We start from the raw sequence: 17,834 nt of genomic DNA on the forward strand, positions 1-17,834 counted from the left end.
CATTTTCCTTTTTAATATGATCCCCCTTCATTTTAAGAGGACCTGGTTGCAAAAGCTACAAGCTAGAATAGACTTAATCAAATGGGCAGCTAAGGGTTTGAGAATTGCAAGACGAAGGTTGAGGAGGAAGTATGATAAAGGGGGCATTGCATTGCCAGACTTTCAACTATATGTATGGGATTTTCAGTTAAAAAGTTTAAGTTTTTGCTTTCTGAAAAGGGTGGGTCAGGGACTGATCAGCTATGGGAGGCCCTTCTAAATTAAGTGGAAAATGGTGGGGCCAAAGTTATGTATAAATTCGGAGACCAGAGGTTCTTTTTAAAATTAGGCTAAAAGTGTTGCAGGCTGCGGCTCTATTATGGGCCCAGATTCAGCGTGTAAGAAATCTGTCATACTATAGTTAGTATGCACCAAAGTGGGACTCCCCAGGCTCCCCGGAATGTCTGAAAGATAGGCTAGCGATCAACATAAGGGATGCAGGTATTACTGAATGGGGTCAGATCCTCCAGGCAAGGAAGCTCCTTTCCTGGATACAGTTTCAAGAGTTAACCAACAAATCTGTGTCCAAGTTTAAATTTCTTCAACTACAGAGCTGGGCCCGAACTCTTGAGAAAGATAAAGATGATACCAACGACCTAGAAAAACATCTGATTAAAACTCACAACAAAAGAAGGTAGTGCAACCTGGTATGCTCTAATCATGGAAAACTCAGACAAGGGGCAAAGTACACCTAATTCTCTATGGGGAGGAATAATGCCAGACATAAATCTCGATCAATTATGGCAACTATCCTTTTGGTGGTCAAACCAGCATCCTTAAGACGGGATTATCTTTTTTCTCTCCATAGAACCTATTAGACACCAAAAAGGTTGGCAAAACTAGGGGGTTCGGATGAGGCCTACTGTAAAAAATGTGGCTTAAAGAGTGCAGATGATGTTCATATGCTTATTTCCTGCCCAAACATCAAGGACTTCTGGAAGGATGCGTGTACATTTGTGAATGATCTCTTACATACTCAAATTAACGTAAGCCTGGATTTCATAATTTTTGCATTACAATCAGATGTGGGAGACCATTTGGACTACCGTAATAAATAAATTATGTATTTAATTCTGCTGGGAAGAAGACAGATTTGTAAATATTGAATCCAAACATTGCCGCCTTCAAAATCACAACGGCTTGACTCAGTACTCTATGTTCAAAGCATGGATATGAATCATAAGTCCTCAAAAAAGGTGGCTAAGTGATGGAACCCCCTGGCTACTTGGCTGACAAGGAGGGAAGGAATGTAACTTTCAAGCTAACTAGGGAGGTTCGAGTTGACACACTTTCGGCTGGATCCAATGATTATAGCCATTTGAGGAATAGCCCATGACAGTGATGACCCCTTTTCCGCAGTACTGTTTTCTCAAAGTCTCGCTGGTTGGGCAGACTACTAAGATAAAAGGAGAGCCTGGAGGTTTCAGGTGGAAAATGATGACAAATGAGGACAAAAAAAAATAATGAAAAGCAATTGCTGAAAGGTACACACAAGGACATGCCCCTTGGGGAGGCGCTAATGAGGGGGGCACGGCTGGGGGACGAGTTCCCTTACTTAGTGCAGCACATAGCCCGGATCTGGGATTGGATTATAAACAGAATACTGGGACAACCGTACTTTTTAGGGACCTAGATATCTGGGTGCTGAAGCCCTTCAAGAACATAGGCTCTGCCACGTCTATCACACAATGCCAAGATGGAGGCTGTAGAAGTCTAGGAGATTTATACCTGGGGGAGCAATTTCTCATATATTAGGAGGTCTTCTCCCTAGGGTGTGGACAATATCTATAATACTCTAAAATTGCTCAAACGGCGAGAGAGATCTGGAGGGATTTCCTGGAGTTCTCTGAGACATTGCAGATGCTCCTAAATATGGGCGAGAGGGGGACACAGTCTCCTGGATGTACAAAGCTCTTAGACCGGACAGGCCCAGACAACAGTTACCAGTTAGGGAGGCGTGTGGGTAGGACATGGGGGGGGGGGGGGACAACTCACAGACACGGCATAGAAATACACCTTTGCATTAGTTAAGATGGTTTCCAGAAATAACAGGTTTAAACTACTACACTTTAACTAACTGAAATGCACAAATCTTTCCCCCTTAAACTCAATAGGCTATATATATGGGACGTTCACCTGCATGCCTCCGTTGTGGACATGGAAGAGCTACATTCTTACATATGATGTGGTTCTGTGGGGAGGTGCATACCTACTGGCAGTAAGTGGTAGAACTGCTACGATAAACGACTGGCTGACATTGGATCCTGACCCCAAGCAGTGCCTACGGGCCACCCTGCAACTTCCCAAGCAGGGTACAATGCGTTATATATTTCTGCAGCTGTCATTACTGCTGGCTAAAAGGCGTATTTCTATGGTGTGGCTGGGCACACAGAGCCATATGGTGACCAACTGGGAATGAGACACAGTAGAATGGGCTTTGGCTAAAGAAATGCACGGTCACCTATCTTGTAAAGATGGCAAGGTCCACGAAGATATAGAAACCTGGCAAGACTTGCTGAATACGTTTGAGGAAGCAGCGACATGGGGGGGGGGGGGGGTGGATCAGAGTCTGAGGCTGCTGAGGAGGCTTTGCCCTCCACAAGAGTCTCTCACGGATGGAACAATTTCAAACAGCTGGGGCATGCAGGGGGAATCTCAGGTACATGCATGGGCTAAAGAAGGAATGGGATATGAAGATATTTAAGTCTAGGCGGGTATATGAGATAAGGATTGTGCACCAATATAAAAGAGCGCAACTACAGGTGGGCTGAGCCGGCATCTTGCTAACTAATTACATGGTGGACCCGGCATGGGATGGTCACATTCTTTGTTATCTGTTATACATGTTATGTATATTCAACTACAAAGAAACGTGACTAAATGCATGAAATAGTTTCTTTGAACGCACAAAAGTAACCAACCATAACCAGTGACACTGGACTAACCATTATCCTTGGGTTTCCGGAGCAGCATGCTTCCCACCGTAAAGAGCATCAGCTCTTCAGTAGGGATAACATGCGGTATATAAATGCAATTACAATACAACAGAATTATATTTTCGTATAAGTGTGGTGCACGAGTGATGCATCATAAACAGCTTCTTATAGCAATAAGACACATCAGGCAAAAAGTTCAAGTATGTCTTGATCAATTAAGAAAATGAGGAAATAAACTAGTTGCAGCTACATTTTATCCACAACACAAAAAATAAATATGGCTAAAGATAAAATGAGCAAAAAATAAATATGGATTAAATACAGCCTGTAATCTTTTAAAAGTTAATACCATGAAATCAGAAGATCTAATAACAATACAATTAATTTTGTTGGTACAGGTTATGTAAGAAACCTACCAGAAATGGCATGGGGTAGACAGCAGGCTTCTCAAACAAGGCAAGGGAAAGGTCCACGAAAATGAAAAAGTAGATAGCTAGTTGCATAGTCCAGTGGTTATAAAAATAGTAGAGCCTGAAAAGAAAACATATTTAGAACTAAATTCTATATCATGAGAATAATAATGAAAACCAAGTAAACAATATATGTTTAGCAATTCTAGAGCAACACATGGTGGATGGCGTCTTGGTAATTTATTTATTTTTAAATCTATTCTTCATGTGTTGTCACCTGAGGTTGCAATTATGCCAATTACGTTTATTCTGAAACATACAGTGGTTATCATGGTGGTTCACAAATACTTTTGTGTCACTTTCCTCGCACAAATATGGCATCCCCGACAGCCACTAGCAATCCCTTGGATGTCGGAAAAGGCGAGTTTACCCTCACCAAAGTGCCACCAAGTACCAGGTGAAGGAAAACATACATGCTTTCAGGCTTGCAACAATGAGACACTTGGGAAAGAAGGCCTCCGAAAAGGAAGCGCCGAAAGCTCCAGATCTAGGTTAACATTAGCGGTGATTTGCTTTCCTAGATAAATGTTGTGAATGAACTTGGGTGATGATGGGATTCCCCAACATGTTTGTAATCAGATCTCATAACTATTTAGACATATTTTGCAGAAATGGCACTGTAGTCCTAAGCAACAACCAACGCCACAGAAAATAATATTTAATGTCTTTAAGGAAATCTCAAGGTATGGAATAGTAGATGGTTATAGTAGTATTCTATTGTAGTTGCCTCACACCTCTGCTCCGTAGATATTGTAACATATTGACAAAATGGATTTGTTTTTACTTGTGTTACCAATTTGAGAATATCGTCTTCTCTGGTTTCGGGCAATCCCCTTCATCCATCTAGCAAATCACCCCGACCACAGACCCTGTCCAGGCAATACATCGGCCCACTCTCCTTACTCTAGGGAAAACCAACAGATACCACATCCCCATTTACCCCTATACAGAAAGAACTGCCTCTCGAAAGTATTTTCACAAAGGGTCCATTCAAGATTTATAGGAATTCATTTAATTGAATATTTAACATTGGCAGACACAACCAGCCAACATGTGTTTCTTCACAATGGGAGGTATCCCATGACTTCTTCTGGACGTAACAGAACACGTAAGATATTTCCATGAAGTCGCCTCGCCGGTGAGAATTCCGACCCGGCTGGTCTGGGTAAAGCAATCAAATAAGTGTTATCAATAGTATAGGTTGAAGCGGCCGAACATCCACTGTGTGGAGATCCTGTGGTGAAAGTGCCTGTAAAGGGTGTGCATTTTGGGTTCCCATCTCATAAGTTAGGGGTATAAACCATATCCCACACGACTGATAACCTACAGTGCTTTGTCTGGACCAATTCCTACTAAAAGTTGGATCGCACAATATTGAATACCGTTTGGCGTTATAGTGTTGTTTGTTTTTGTACTCAGTTTGTGGAAAACTCGGCTATGTAATCGTGGAAATTAAAACAGATGAACTGTAATTTGGGGACATCTAATTCGGTCTCTTGTGATTTTTAAGACAGAGCAAACTGGAGTTGGGGTCAGAGCCACCTGTAAAACAAAATTATAATAATCATGGCGCAACCTGCTGCTACCTTTATAAATGGCGTCTTCCGGATTCAATTTAGACATTACGCGTGCGGATGCAAAATGACACTAATGAACATTGCTCGTTATTTCCATTTTAGTGGGCAGCTTACGCAGCACTTCAAGAGTAGTGCGGCAAACAGCCATTGCACTGCTACTGACAGTGTGTGAATATTTTGATGTGGTTGATCCTTCCTCTGCTGCCCCAGGTAGTCACAGGAATTAGAACAAGCATTGAAAATGCAATAGGTTTCGCCTTTGATTAATTTAAAGCCATTTGCTTTGCTGTACAATATCATTAGCAAAGCAAATGGCTTTTACTTAATCAGAGGCGAGACCTATTGCATTTTTAATGCTTGTTTTATAAAGCGATAAGCTCTTTAAAAGACCCTCTGCTGCCCGGAAGGAGCAAGCTGCAATAATGACTCCCTTTGGTAGGCCCTGGAGGGGCGCCACGAGAGGCAGTCTGGGGTTCACCACTGCTGCACCTCCGAGGCGCTTCTGCTGGAAAAACGAGGCTTCTCTCTCACGGCTTGTATTCCTTACAGCCCCAGAGATGTCAGAACACATGTCGGGTTTAGGTCGGTTCTAAGCGCTTTTTGACGGACAGTTATCCATTGCAATATGAGAAGGAAGATAAAAAGGAACACACGATCAGGGGTGTGCAGCAGGAGAGACACGAACATGCATGCTGCTGTTATGAAGGCTGCGTGCACAGCGCTCAATCTGCCCTTCGAGAACGGAGAGGGTAAGGTGGGGTCACGAGAAGGAAGAGGAGAAGAGCAGGCGAGGGGGTTTTGGGGTGGCGGTGCGGAGGAGGGTGAAGGGAGAGAGTGAAGAAGTAGAACATATTAATACCCCTTAATGGTTGCTTGCGTTAATGCTCACCATGTGCCGCTTCAAAGCGCTACATTTGAATGAAGGTCTCGGCTTTCCCATCACAACCTGACTCCAGCCACTGCCGACATCCTTCGCCGCGTGAGTCTGTTTACCCCACTCTGCAGAGGGCGTGGCTGCCTCATCACCAGAGGGCGCGGGCCCATGAAACACAGGCCAGAACATCCTGAGCTTGGCGCAGCCTGGGCGCCTCCTATTGCACAGAGTGTTCATTAAACAATGGTACTGAAACAACAAACAATTCTGGTAGGCAAATACTGGAACGAGAAGGAGTGAGATCCAATACATTTCACAAGAAGATGTGAGGTACTGCGATGAGTTGCGAAGCAATAGATCATTACTGTACTGCAATGTTCCTAAAAGTGAGTCACTCCAAACAAGCACTTTGGCTCTTCCAAGACAACATACTGTATTTCTATCTTCCTGACAAAATACAACACAAATGCATGCTTAAATAATACAGCTGGTGAGGTAAGCAGTGAGACGCGTGAGACGCGAACATTAATTGGGCAAGCTCGGGATGTATCCTGTGAAGGAGGATCAGAGAGGAATGGGGTGGGCATGAAGAGGAAGGGAGGGCTGACTTTACGAGCGCATGGCAGTGTGCGCTGTGCCAGAAACAAAGATGGCGTCGGGCTGTCTACATGGGCCGTCCTACAAGTGGACAAGTCGGTAACCGAGAAGCCCGCTTTCCAATCACGTGCCATCGTTTAACATAAACGATAACGCGTGCCAATGAAAAGAGGGGCGGGGCTTAAAGTATTCTTTTGGAATCGTATCGATTCCAAAAGGCCCTCGCAATGGCGAGAGCAGTGCATGCGCGCTGCTAACACCAGGCGAGACCTAATAACGTAAATCACGCTCTACACTCACATCCCTCACAGCACTAACAACGAAAGCATGGGTTATGCACGAAAGCTATTTTAAACCAAATGCAATAAAGTAAAAAAATAAAAAAAATAACTGTGCTGCAGGAAGCAAAAGTATGACATGAAAATCCTGTATTTTTTACTCCCTTAAGCACTATTTTTCATGCCAGGTTTGGCAACTACATAAGGGATGCCATTATTTAGGTGCTGAACTGCGCCCAGGCTGGTACAGACACTTACATACCCAATCCTTTCATCGCATGACTTTCACGCTCACAGAAGAAATGTGAGTACGCAAAACTTATGCAAAGGACGTGCGCCAGAGTTATGTCACAGCACAATCATCAGAACTGGGCCCTAATAAAGCCTCAGTCCAGTCAGTGTTCCTGTGCATGTGACTTGGAAAAACAACAAAACAAACCTTTCAAAAAATGTTGAACAAATACAGATTATAGTTGGAAATCCCAGTCTATTGCATCTATTTCGGTCTGGCTACAGCTAGAGCTCACCACAGACCTCCTTTAATCACAACCTAAATACACAAACATGGACTTTTGGGTGAGTCCACTACAGCCCTTGCATCACCATCCTTTGTCTAGCACTTGAAGAAAGTGTCAGTCACATTCTGGATCTGCCAAAGTAACGAAGATGCATTTTTTCTTTTATGTTTCTGGCTCCACCCTTCTGCCTCTGTACGACACTTATCACAAGGCCTTAGTAGCAGGACTCAGAGCAGAAGGGCGATTGTGTGCCACTGACCTTGGTGCTGAAGTTGCCCACAATATACCCAGCGCTTGTGCAGTTTCTCTGAGTAGGGAAACAATCAGCATCCACAAATGATTCTTTTAGCAGTGGCACTGTCAACGTCACCCTACATCCATTCATATTATGCAAGAACTACATGCTCCCAGTAGTCACCCTGTGGTGTACTGCCTGCCCCTCATAACGTGTCCACCTCAGCCAATCACCGTCACAGTCTCAATTCAGGAAGGACCTCAAGACCTGGCACTTCGACTGAACCACAGTGCCTTCGACATACCAACAGCCGCCCCTCCCCCTTACACCACCTTGAGACCCTTACGGGTGAGTAGTCACGCTTTACAAGCCACCTGATTGATTGATTGACTTGTCTCAGAGGCATCAAATGATCATCTACGGATTTCTCTTCAACTATATTACGTAGCCCGCTGCCCAAGTTTCGAATTCTGCCCACATTTTTACCTGTAATGGATTTTTTTTTTTTAAAACACCCAGTATAATTAATTATCATCAGTTAGGACAACCAGGGACTAGTTTTAGAAATTAGAGTTCATGTGATAGGTGTATTAACATAAGACTTTAATTCCAGGAACCATACACACTCCTTTAACCTTGTAAAAGAAGTTTGTTACCAAGGTGAGATCGGTCCTGGTGAAATGACAGCTTTCCCAGGATTTGTTATCTAGAATGCTGCATGCATGAATGCATTCCGGAAAAGGAGACGATGTTCCACTGGGATTTGTTTGTAACTCATTGTTATCTAAGTTTCCGAAGTTAAAGTGAAAACAATTAATCTTGAGTCAGTTAAAAAAAAACACACACAAAAGAATACGCAAAAAACACGTTTCAAATAACAAAAGATACAATCCCAAAATATAAAATGAACTGTCTTGTAATTATTCCATGTCTCTTCAGAGTCACAAAATTCATTTAAATCCCTAGTTAAAACAAAAAAACCTAAAACGTTTAAAATCTCACCCGAGCCCTTTACAGACAGTACCGCACATAAAGTGACCAAGTGTTTGAATACACAAAAATATGCAAAACAATTCCAAAACAGATACTGATGCCAGTAAATCTGAAGCCATTTCTATAATTTAGCAGTTAGTGGCGATGATACTGGAGTCTTATCACATTTAATTTCCAGACTAATCTGCACTGCAAATACAGCCACAAAAAATCTATATATTGTATGGTAGACATCATCAATCAATCAATCAGGCATTTGTAAAGCGCAACTACTAACACGTAAGGGTCTCAAGTCGCTAGGGATAGGGGGATGCAGGTCTGTTGAAGAGACAGGTTTTGAGGTTTCTTGCGAAGATGGGGAGCGAGGTAGAGTGGAAGGGCGTTCCGGGCTTTGGCCGCGAAGAAGGAGAAGGAGCGACCTCCTGATCTGGTTTTTCTGGTGTGGGGGGACTACGGCATAGGAGAGCTGGGCTGACCGTAGGGTCCTTTGGGGTGCGTGGAATTTGAGTCGGCTGTTTAGGTATGCTGGTCCGGTGTCGTGGAGGGCCTTGTGTGCGTGGGTGAGTATCTTGAAGGTGATTCTAGCCTCGACGGGGAGCCAGTGGAGTGTGCGCAGGTGCTGGGAGATGTGGCAGTATTTTGGCAGGTTGAGGACCAGTCTTGCGGCGGCGTTCAGGATGTTCTGTAGCTTGCGGGTGATGTTTTTGTTGATTCCGGCATAGAGTGCGTTGTCGAGTCTGGGTGAGTAGGGCGTGAGTGACGGTCTTTCTGTGCTCGAGGGGGATCCATTTGAAGGTCTTACGAAGGAGGCGGAGGGTGTGGAAGCAGGAAGATGAGACGGAGCTTATCTGGTGGTCCATTTTGAGCTCTGAGTCCAGGATGATTCCCAGGTTGCTTGCGTGGTCCGTGGGGGTTGGCGGATTTCCGAGGGCGGGGGGGGGGGCCACCAGGTGTTGCTCCAGGTGTCAGGGTTGGGGCCCACGATGAGTACTTCTGTTTTTTCGTTTTTTAGTTGTGGGCAGCTGTCTTTCATCCATTTGGTGACAGCTTCCATGCCTTCTCGAAAGTTGTGTCAGGCGGTGTTGGGTTCGTTGGATAGGGATAGGATGAGTTGGGTGTCGTCTGCGTATGACACAATGTTGAGTCCGTAGGTTCCGGACGATGGGGGCGAGTGGAGCCATGTAGACGTTGAAGAGCATTGGGCTGAGGGAGGAGCCCTGAGGGACTCCGCAGGTGGTAGGTGTAGGGTCCGAGAGGAAAGGGGGAGTCTGACCCGCTGCGTGCTGCCAGAGAGGAAGGAGCGGATCCAGTAGAGGGCCTTGTCCTGGATTCCTGCGTCATGGAGTCTGCGTATTAGGGTGCGGTGTGCGACTGTGTCGAACGCCGCTGTGAGGTCAAGGAGGATGAGGGCTACTGTTTCTTTTTTGTCCAGTAGGGTACGGATGTCGTCTGTTGTGGCGAGGAGGGCGGTTTCCGTACTGTGTTTTTTTCTGAAGCCAGATTGGGAGGAGTCGAGGATGTTGTGCTCTTCTATAAATATGGCGAGTTGGCTGTTGATGGCTTTCTCGATGACTTTTGCTGGGAACAGAAGCAGGGAGATGGGTCTGTAGTTTTTGAGGTCGGTGGGGTCCGCCGAGGGTTTCTTCAGGAAGGGGTTGACCTCGGCGTGTTTCCAGTCGTCGGGGAACGAGGCGGTCGCCAGGGAGCGGTTGATGGTGTGGCGGAGCATGGGTGCGATGGGGTCAGTGGCTCTGTTGAAGAAGTGGTGGGGGCAGGGGACCGTGGCACCCCTGAGTGGATTGATTTCATTGTATTCAGTGTGTCTTCGGTGGGGAGGGTTGTCCAGTTGTCGACCGCTGGTTTCCGGGTGTCGAGGGTCGTTGGTGAGGGTTCAGTGTATTGGTTGTCTTCGTCGAAGTTGTCGTAGATGCTCTTGATTTTGTGGTGGAAAATAGTGTTGAGTTTGTCGCTGAGGTCTTGTAAGGGGGGGGATGTCCGTAGACTCTGGTGGATTGGGTGAACTCCTTGATGATGTTGAAGAGTTCTTTGCTGTTGTGCGCGTGGGAGCAGATTCTGTCGTCAATCTCTGTTTTCCTCGTTTCTCTGATGAGTTGGTGGTGGGCGTTGGTGGCGGCTCTGAAGTTGTTGTGGGCTTCAGTGGATTTGGTGTTCCTCCAAGCCTTTTTGAGGCGGCGGCATGTGCGTCTAGACTATCGAAGTTCGGTGGTACATCATCTGGCTTTCTTGGCACGGGTAATGTTGTTTTTCTTGAGGGGGCTATGGTGTTGGCGCTGTCCGAGATCCATCTATACAGGGTTTGGGCTGCGGTGTTGGGGTCATCGTTCTCTGCGATGGTTGGGGTGGAATTGTTGAGTGAGCAGGTGAGCTGGTCGTCGATGATTTTGGTCCAGTTTCTTCGTGGGAGCAGGTGCTGGTGTCTGTGGATGGTGGGTGTTCTGAAGGTGAAGTGGACGCAACGATGGTCAGTCCATGGGAGTTTGGTGGTGTGGCTGAAGGTGATGGAGTTTCCTGTAGTGAAGAGGGGGTCGAGGGTGTGTCCTGCTGAGTAGGTGGGCTCAGTCATGATCCGGAGGTGTCCAATGTTGTGGAGGTTGTCCAGGAGGGATGTGGTGTTGGTGTCTAGTTGGTTGTCGAGGTGAAAGTGGAGGTCTCCCAGCAGGGTGTAGTTGGTGAATGCGATGGCTTGCAGGGAGATGATGTCCGTGATGGAGTTGGCGGAGGGTCCGTGGGGTCCAGGGGGGTCGGTAGATGAGGGTTCCTTGGAGGGTGGCGGTGGGGCTGGCCAGTATCTTGAAGTGAAGGTTCTCCATCAGGTCTGTGGGCTCGTCGGGGAGTGTGCTCAGGCGGAGGGTGGATTTGTGGACGATGGCGATTCCTCCTCCCGAGCGGGTGGGGCGGTCCTTCCTGGAGATCTTGTATCCTTGGGGGATGGTGATGGCGATGTCCAGTCCCGAGGTGGTGTTGGTCCAGGTTTTGGTGAAGAACGCTATGTCCGGGGTGGTGTTGTCAAGAAGGTCCCAGATTTCGGTGGCGTGTTTGTGGAGGGATCGGACGTTGAGTGGAGGTCCAGGGTTCCTGGCGTTGGTCGCAGTCTGGTCGCGGACGGGCGCAAACGGGCTTGCCATTAAGTAGGGTTCAGGGAGGGCTGGACAGCTGGGAGGCGGGGAGGGGAACTGGATCGGCTGGTCGCGCTTGGGGGGAGGGGCTGCGGGGCAGTAGCGGCGGGACAGCAGGTGAAAAGGAGGCCAAAAGAGGGAGAAAAAAAGAGAAAAAGTAAAATACAGAGAAAAAGTGAAAAAAGAATAAAGGGCAGAAGGCAGAGAAAAAGTGGAGACAAGATTGAAGGGTCAAGAGGCTGAAGGATGAAAACGGAGTAGAAAGGAGTGAAAGAAGGGGTCAGGGGTCCACTGGACCACCAGGGATGAGGCGCAGGTGTAACCTGCGGGTGGAGGAGGGCTTGAACACCAGCACTATGGAAATGCAGGGGCTCACAGAGGGCTCACTTAGTGGTGGAGCTGCGAGGGTGGGAGAGCAGTCTTACTGACAGTGAGTCAGTGGTCTTGTTCACCTGTCCTCTCAGCGGCCGTCATTAAGTAGGGGTCGGGGAGGGCTGGACAGCTGGGAGGTGGGGAGGGGCACTGTATCGGGCTAGTCGCACTGGGGGGAGGGCAGGGCTTGGGGGGCAGCAGCGCGGGAAAATGGGTGAAAAGGAGGCCAAAAGAGCGAGAAAAAGAGAGAAAAAGTGAAATACAGAGAAAAAGTGAAAAGAGAATAGAGGGTGAAACGGAGCAGAAGGCAGAGAAAAAGAGAAGAAAAGAGTGAAGGGTCTGAAGGGTGAAAATGGAGCAGAAAGGGGAAGAAGAAGAGGGCGGAGAAGGGGTCAGGGGTCCACAGAGCATCAGTTGCAGCAGCTGTAGATTCTCCACCGCCGCCTTGCACTCTCTGATGTTAACAGGGGCGGCTCCTCCATGTGGGTAGAGGAGCATCGCCCCACTGCTTTCTCGCAGAGCGAGAAGCAGAAACAAAATGGTATTTTAAATACCATTTTATGTTTCTGCTTCTCGCACTGCGAGAAAGCAGAAGGGTAGGCCTGGTTGGGGGCAGGTGGGTGTGCAGCCCTGCAGGAGTCCAGGGGAGGAGTGGCTTGCCCACTCTGCATGCGCTGACTGTTTGGTCTGCCCCAGGGCCGACCAAACCAGTCATACGCACTCTGCCGTTTTTTCTCTGTAGGCTACATGCAGCCTACATAGAGAAAATGGCCTCCCCATAGACGCCTGTGGCAACGGCGTCCTAGCCAATCCCAATGCTACCATTGCAGTGTTGTGATTGGCTTAGGAAAGGGGAGGGACGCTGCCTGAGAGAGGAGACCTGATGCTGGAGCGGAGGAGATGGTAAGTTTCATTTATTATTATTATGCGTGAAACCCCTGCAGGTCATGCCGGCTGTGACTGGATGTTAAGGCTCCTCAGTGAAGATATTAAAAATTATTTCTCTGGTTCTTATATAAATCACAAAAAAAGCAACTACAGCTGAGACTGAAGAGGTATACAGTTATATGGGCAGGGTATCAGATTCCTACTTGTATAGACACCTGGGGCCATATGACATATTGGCATTCTTTGCACCCAGTGCATCTCTGAAATGGTATGCCGGGCGCAAACAATGCCAATGCTCCCCATTATAGTGAGTGCGCTGCTCTGGGGACAGCGCATTCATGTGAAAACACGGAACAGGTGCTCTGTGTTTTTACAGTGCAGGCAGCAGGCGCCTGCACTTTCAAAGGGGATTAAAGATCCCCTTGCAGGCGGGTGCAGTCAGTGACCCGCCTGCAAGGGGATGTCTGGGGGGGTCCATGGGACCCCCTATGCCCCCTGCAGAAGCCTGCTTACAGGGGGGGCACTGACAGTGCCTTTTACCTTTTAAATGGCGCACTGTCAGCGCACCTCCTGATAGCTTCTTTGACTCTGCGCCTGCGTCTGTAATACGGCGCCGAGTCAAAGGAATCCCCTCATTTGCAAACGCCTCACCCCTATGCAAATGAGGGACCACCCTCTATTGATAGCACTGGCGCTTTAAGTTCTATCGGTATAATAGAAGGGGATGCACAAGCGTCTGCGCCCCATTCTATAATACCAAAGTGTCCTGGGGTGCACAAAGCGGGCGCAAACCTCCATTTTATAGCACAACACGGAGCCAACATTATGCAATAACTCCTTTATTGCTACCACCCAGCAGCAAGAAAAAAAACATCATGTTCTTAGAATAAAGACTACAGTACCTCTAAGAACATTCCAATACTAACAAAACTCCTCTACATCATCTGCTCTTCCTTCTTTTATTGCTGCTGCTCAAAGAGATAAGTATAAATTAATTTGATGAATTTAATGATGGTAATTTAAGAATAGAGGCTTGGTGAATGTTGGTAAATGTTTGAAATTTAAAAAAATAACATAAGTTTGGTATAAACAAAATGTGTGTAGATTAGTATATTTAAAATGTTTAAAATAAAGGAGTTTAATAAGAAGATGTATCTATAATACTTAAATGTGGAAATGAAATAAATTGGTAAGTTTTGTGAAGCTGAACAAACGTTTTAGAAGATATATGAGGTTAGATATGTTCAAACACGTTTTGGTTGTTAGCGCGTTTCAGTTTGAATAAGATATGAAAATGAAAAGAAATGAAATGTACTCATTTGCGGAATTTGAGTAAAGAAATAATATAATCGTGGAGTTTATACGGTAATATTTAAGTTGATAACGGGTTTAAATGAATTTGGTTGATGTGCGCGATACGCATGAGAGCATTTGAAAGTTTAAAAGAACATGAGCTAGGCTCACGTGTTTACCGTAACGTGGAAGCCTTTCTTCTGACGGCTTCAGTAGAATGTTTGGAATCGCGCGTTGTTTTTCTCAAAATGCGCAGGCTAAAAAAAACTGGATTGTCCCTTTGAAGCTCTCATACAGACGCCGGTTGCTTAGCAACAACGTTTTGCTAGAGAGACTCAGACTTTTTCCAGTCCTCTAATTCGTGAGGAGTTTTATTACGGAGGGAAGAGAGATTTTAGATCGCAGATAAGAATATTATAAATAAGTGTTTGAAAACAGATTTATTTTAGGAATTGAATTAAAATAAATAGTTTTAAGAGGAATACATTAAAATATAATAGTTGGAGGTTTAGTGTTTGTTGTAAAGAGACTTCAAGTATGGAAATATGGAGCAAGGAGAAGGAACACTAGAAGAGAAATTAAATAAATCAATAGAAAGAATAACGACAGAAGTTTCGTTGAGAATGGAAAAGAAATTAGAAATGTTAGCTACATCAAAGTCAACTAGACAGGAGGAGGAAAGATTTTGGTCAGCTCCTGGGAATGAAACTGCGCATTGTAGTAGTAAGAAGGCTTCAAGAAAAAGGAAACATGTTTCTTCCAAAGAAGAACATGGTAAGAAATCAAGAACTACTGTGGTAGAGCATGATTGCTGTTCAGACTGGCAAATCGAGGAGGCCTTGGGCCTTAAAGAGGGGCAAGTAAGAGGCCCAAGTGATGAAGCCAAAAAAGGTATACGCAGACATAAATATGTGGCGTGTGAAGATTCCTCTGAGTGCAGATATAGAACTGAGTTGTAGTTCTGATTTTGATTCTGACGAAGAGATACAGGTTAAAGAGCAAAAAAGGATGAAAATACGAGAAAAGAGAGTAAAAATATTAAAGATCCATTGGGTGATGATATGTTTGACCCATTACTTATAAAACATCCTTTTTCACCAGAGTAGTCACCATCTGATCATGTTGCACAGTATTTGGAATACTGCATGAGAAGGGAAATTCCAAAGGAAGTGAGAGTTTGACTCAGATCAGAGTGCCCTCGACCTAATGTTGATAATAAGGTGTTGATGACACCAGAACCTGACCCAAAAATGATTGCCTTTATTGCGAAAGGGGGTCGTGACCCAAGGAAAGGAATTGATCGAGGGTTAAAATCTTATCAAGACAGGTTATTAGATGTGGTTGGACCAGTTTGAAAAATATTTGACATGGCTGAAGAGGCCTATGTTTGTAAACACAATATTGATGTGCAAGAACTTCGAGAATGGATTCAAAGAGTTGTATGTTTATTAGGTAACGCAAATACAGATTTATCTATAGAGAGAAGAAAGAGTTTATTACAAAAAATTGACCCAAAGTTGGTAGACCTTGCGGCAAAAGAGGAAGGACCTTTGGCTAAGGATCTCCTATTTGGAGATGGATTTATAAAAGATTTATCAAGGTATGTAGGGACGTTCAGCAGCCTACAAAAGTCTCAGAGAGAGATAAAGAAGGTGTTTAGTGAGCGTGTTTTTGGTTCGGCCGGGAGAACGCGGAGTCGGTTCCCCGGCCGAGGACAAGGAATCACTAGAGGCTTCTTCTCACATGGTTTTGGAAGCAGAGGCTACCAGGGTCAACAGTATTTTCGTGGTGGAGGATTTTTTCCACAAAGACAACGTGCAAGAGGAAGATACAATAAAGGAGAGAGACAAGGCAGAGGTTTGAGTGGTAAGTCAAGACCCTTCTGTTATCCACTTAAAATTGGACGTCGGACTTGCCCAAATTTCAGAGATTTGGTGGTCAATAACAAATGACCCATGGGTGTTGGAAACGGTTCAAGGTTTCAAGATAGAATTTATTGCAGAACCAGTTCAAATAATGGTACCGAATCGTATGCTTTTCAAAAAAGATCAAATGAAAATGATAGACTTAGAGGTACAATGAAAGGAGCAATAGAAAGAGAGAGAGAGTTTGTGGAAAGATTCATAAGCAATATTTTTCTGGTGGAGAAGAAAGACAAAGGGGGAATGCGCCCAGTAATAAATTTATGTCAGTTGAACGATTGGGTGGTATATCACCATTTCAAAATGGACGGGATGCATCTGTTGAAAGATGTGCTATTGAAAGAAGATTGGATGACAAGATTAGATTTGAAGGATGCTTATCTTGCAATACTAATACGGAAAGAGCATCAGAGGTATTTGAGATTTGTGTGGAGAGACCAGATGTGGAAATTTGTGTGTCCACCTTTCGGCCTGTCATCCGCTCCGTGGTGTTTCATGAAGGTTCTACAGCCGGTGGCGGCATTTCTGAGAGAGAGGGGTGTTCCAATGGTAATTTATTTAGACGATATTTTGATAATGGATTAGAAATGGAATACTCTTCTTTCTCGTACGAAGTTAGAGATACAGTTGCTAGAGTCTCTGGGATTTGTAGTGAACAGGATGAAATCTCAATGTGTACCCAGTCAACAAACACAGTTTTTAGGAAGTGTAGTAGATACGGTGGAAGCAGTTCTGAAACTTCCGAAGGAAAAACTAAAGAGAATTCGGGAAGAATTGAAAAATGTCTTGAAAATGAACAGCATCTCTTTAAGAATGTTGGCCCGCATAGTTGGACTTCTGTCTTCTACAATTTAGGCAATTTTTCCAGGTCCTTTACATTACAGAGCATTACAGAGGTTGAAGACTTTCCATTTAAGGAATGGTTTGAGATATTCAGAGAGTGTATGTCTTTCACAGGAGGCACGACAGGAGTTGATTTGGTGGCTGAGGAATATGGAAGCGTGGAATGGGCGAGCACTTTTTGGAGAGAATGCAGATCTAATTGTGGAGTCAGATGCAAGCTTGGAAGGCTGGGGTGCAAGATTCGGATTGCTAAGTACTGGAGGGAGATGGACAAGTCAGGAAAGAAATCTACATATAAATTGCTTAGAATTATAAGTAGGATCTTTCACAATAAAATATTTTGGGGAACAGACTGCAAGATGTTCTGTCATTTTAAGGATGGACAATGTTTCTGCAGTACGATATGTCAACAGGATGGGAGGTGCATGATCGAAAGGTCTAGCAGATTTAGCAAGAGTTTTTTGGGAGTATTGTTTGGAAAGGAATATTTATGTTCAAGCAGAACATATAGAAGACAAAAGAGGAACAGTGTTCCTGGGTGGCAAGTTGGCCACCTGGTGAGTACTCAGAGTGGTGGGGAGGTGGGAAATACCTCCTTTCGGAACTAGGACCCTCACACAACTAGCAAGCTAGGTGTCATGCTTCATAATATGGGTCTGCTCCTCGTCGAGCCGGCGCTGCAATGCTCGACGGGCACCCATAAAGGGGCTCTTTATTGGAGATCTTTTGTTCCTTGCCGTATAGGTGCCGTGGGTGTGAGGGGCCTGGTAAGATATAGATGTGGTGTGTGGGTTAATACAGGTAAGGGAATCCTCTATAAATTATTTTTATTCTGGAGAGGTCACAACCTGATTAAAAAGTA

General features: G+C 45.3%; 1 protein-coding gene across 1 annotated transcript in view; it reads right to left on the bottom strand.

Moving 5' to 3' along the window:
• LOC146820941 (two pore calcium channel protein 1-like) overlaps positions 1-17,834 on the bottom strand; it is a 653,069-nt gene that overhangs the window by 550,495 nt on the left and 84,740 nt on the right. Inside the window, exon 3 of the mRNA XM_085609765.1 lies at positions 3,392-3,506. Coding sequence (XP_085465891.1) covers positions 3,392-3,506 — 115 coding nt within the window. The remainder of the gene's footprint in view (positions 1-3,391; positions 3,507-17,834) is intronic.

This window comes from Triturus cristatus, chromosome 6, assembly GCF_964204655.1.
Source record: "Triturus cristatus chromosome 6, aTriCri1.1, whole genome shotgun sequence".
NCBI classification, from domain to species: Eukaryota; Metazoa; Chordata; class Amphibia; order Caudata; family Salamandridae; genus Triturus; species Triturus cristatus.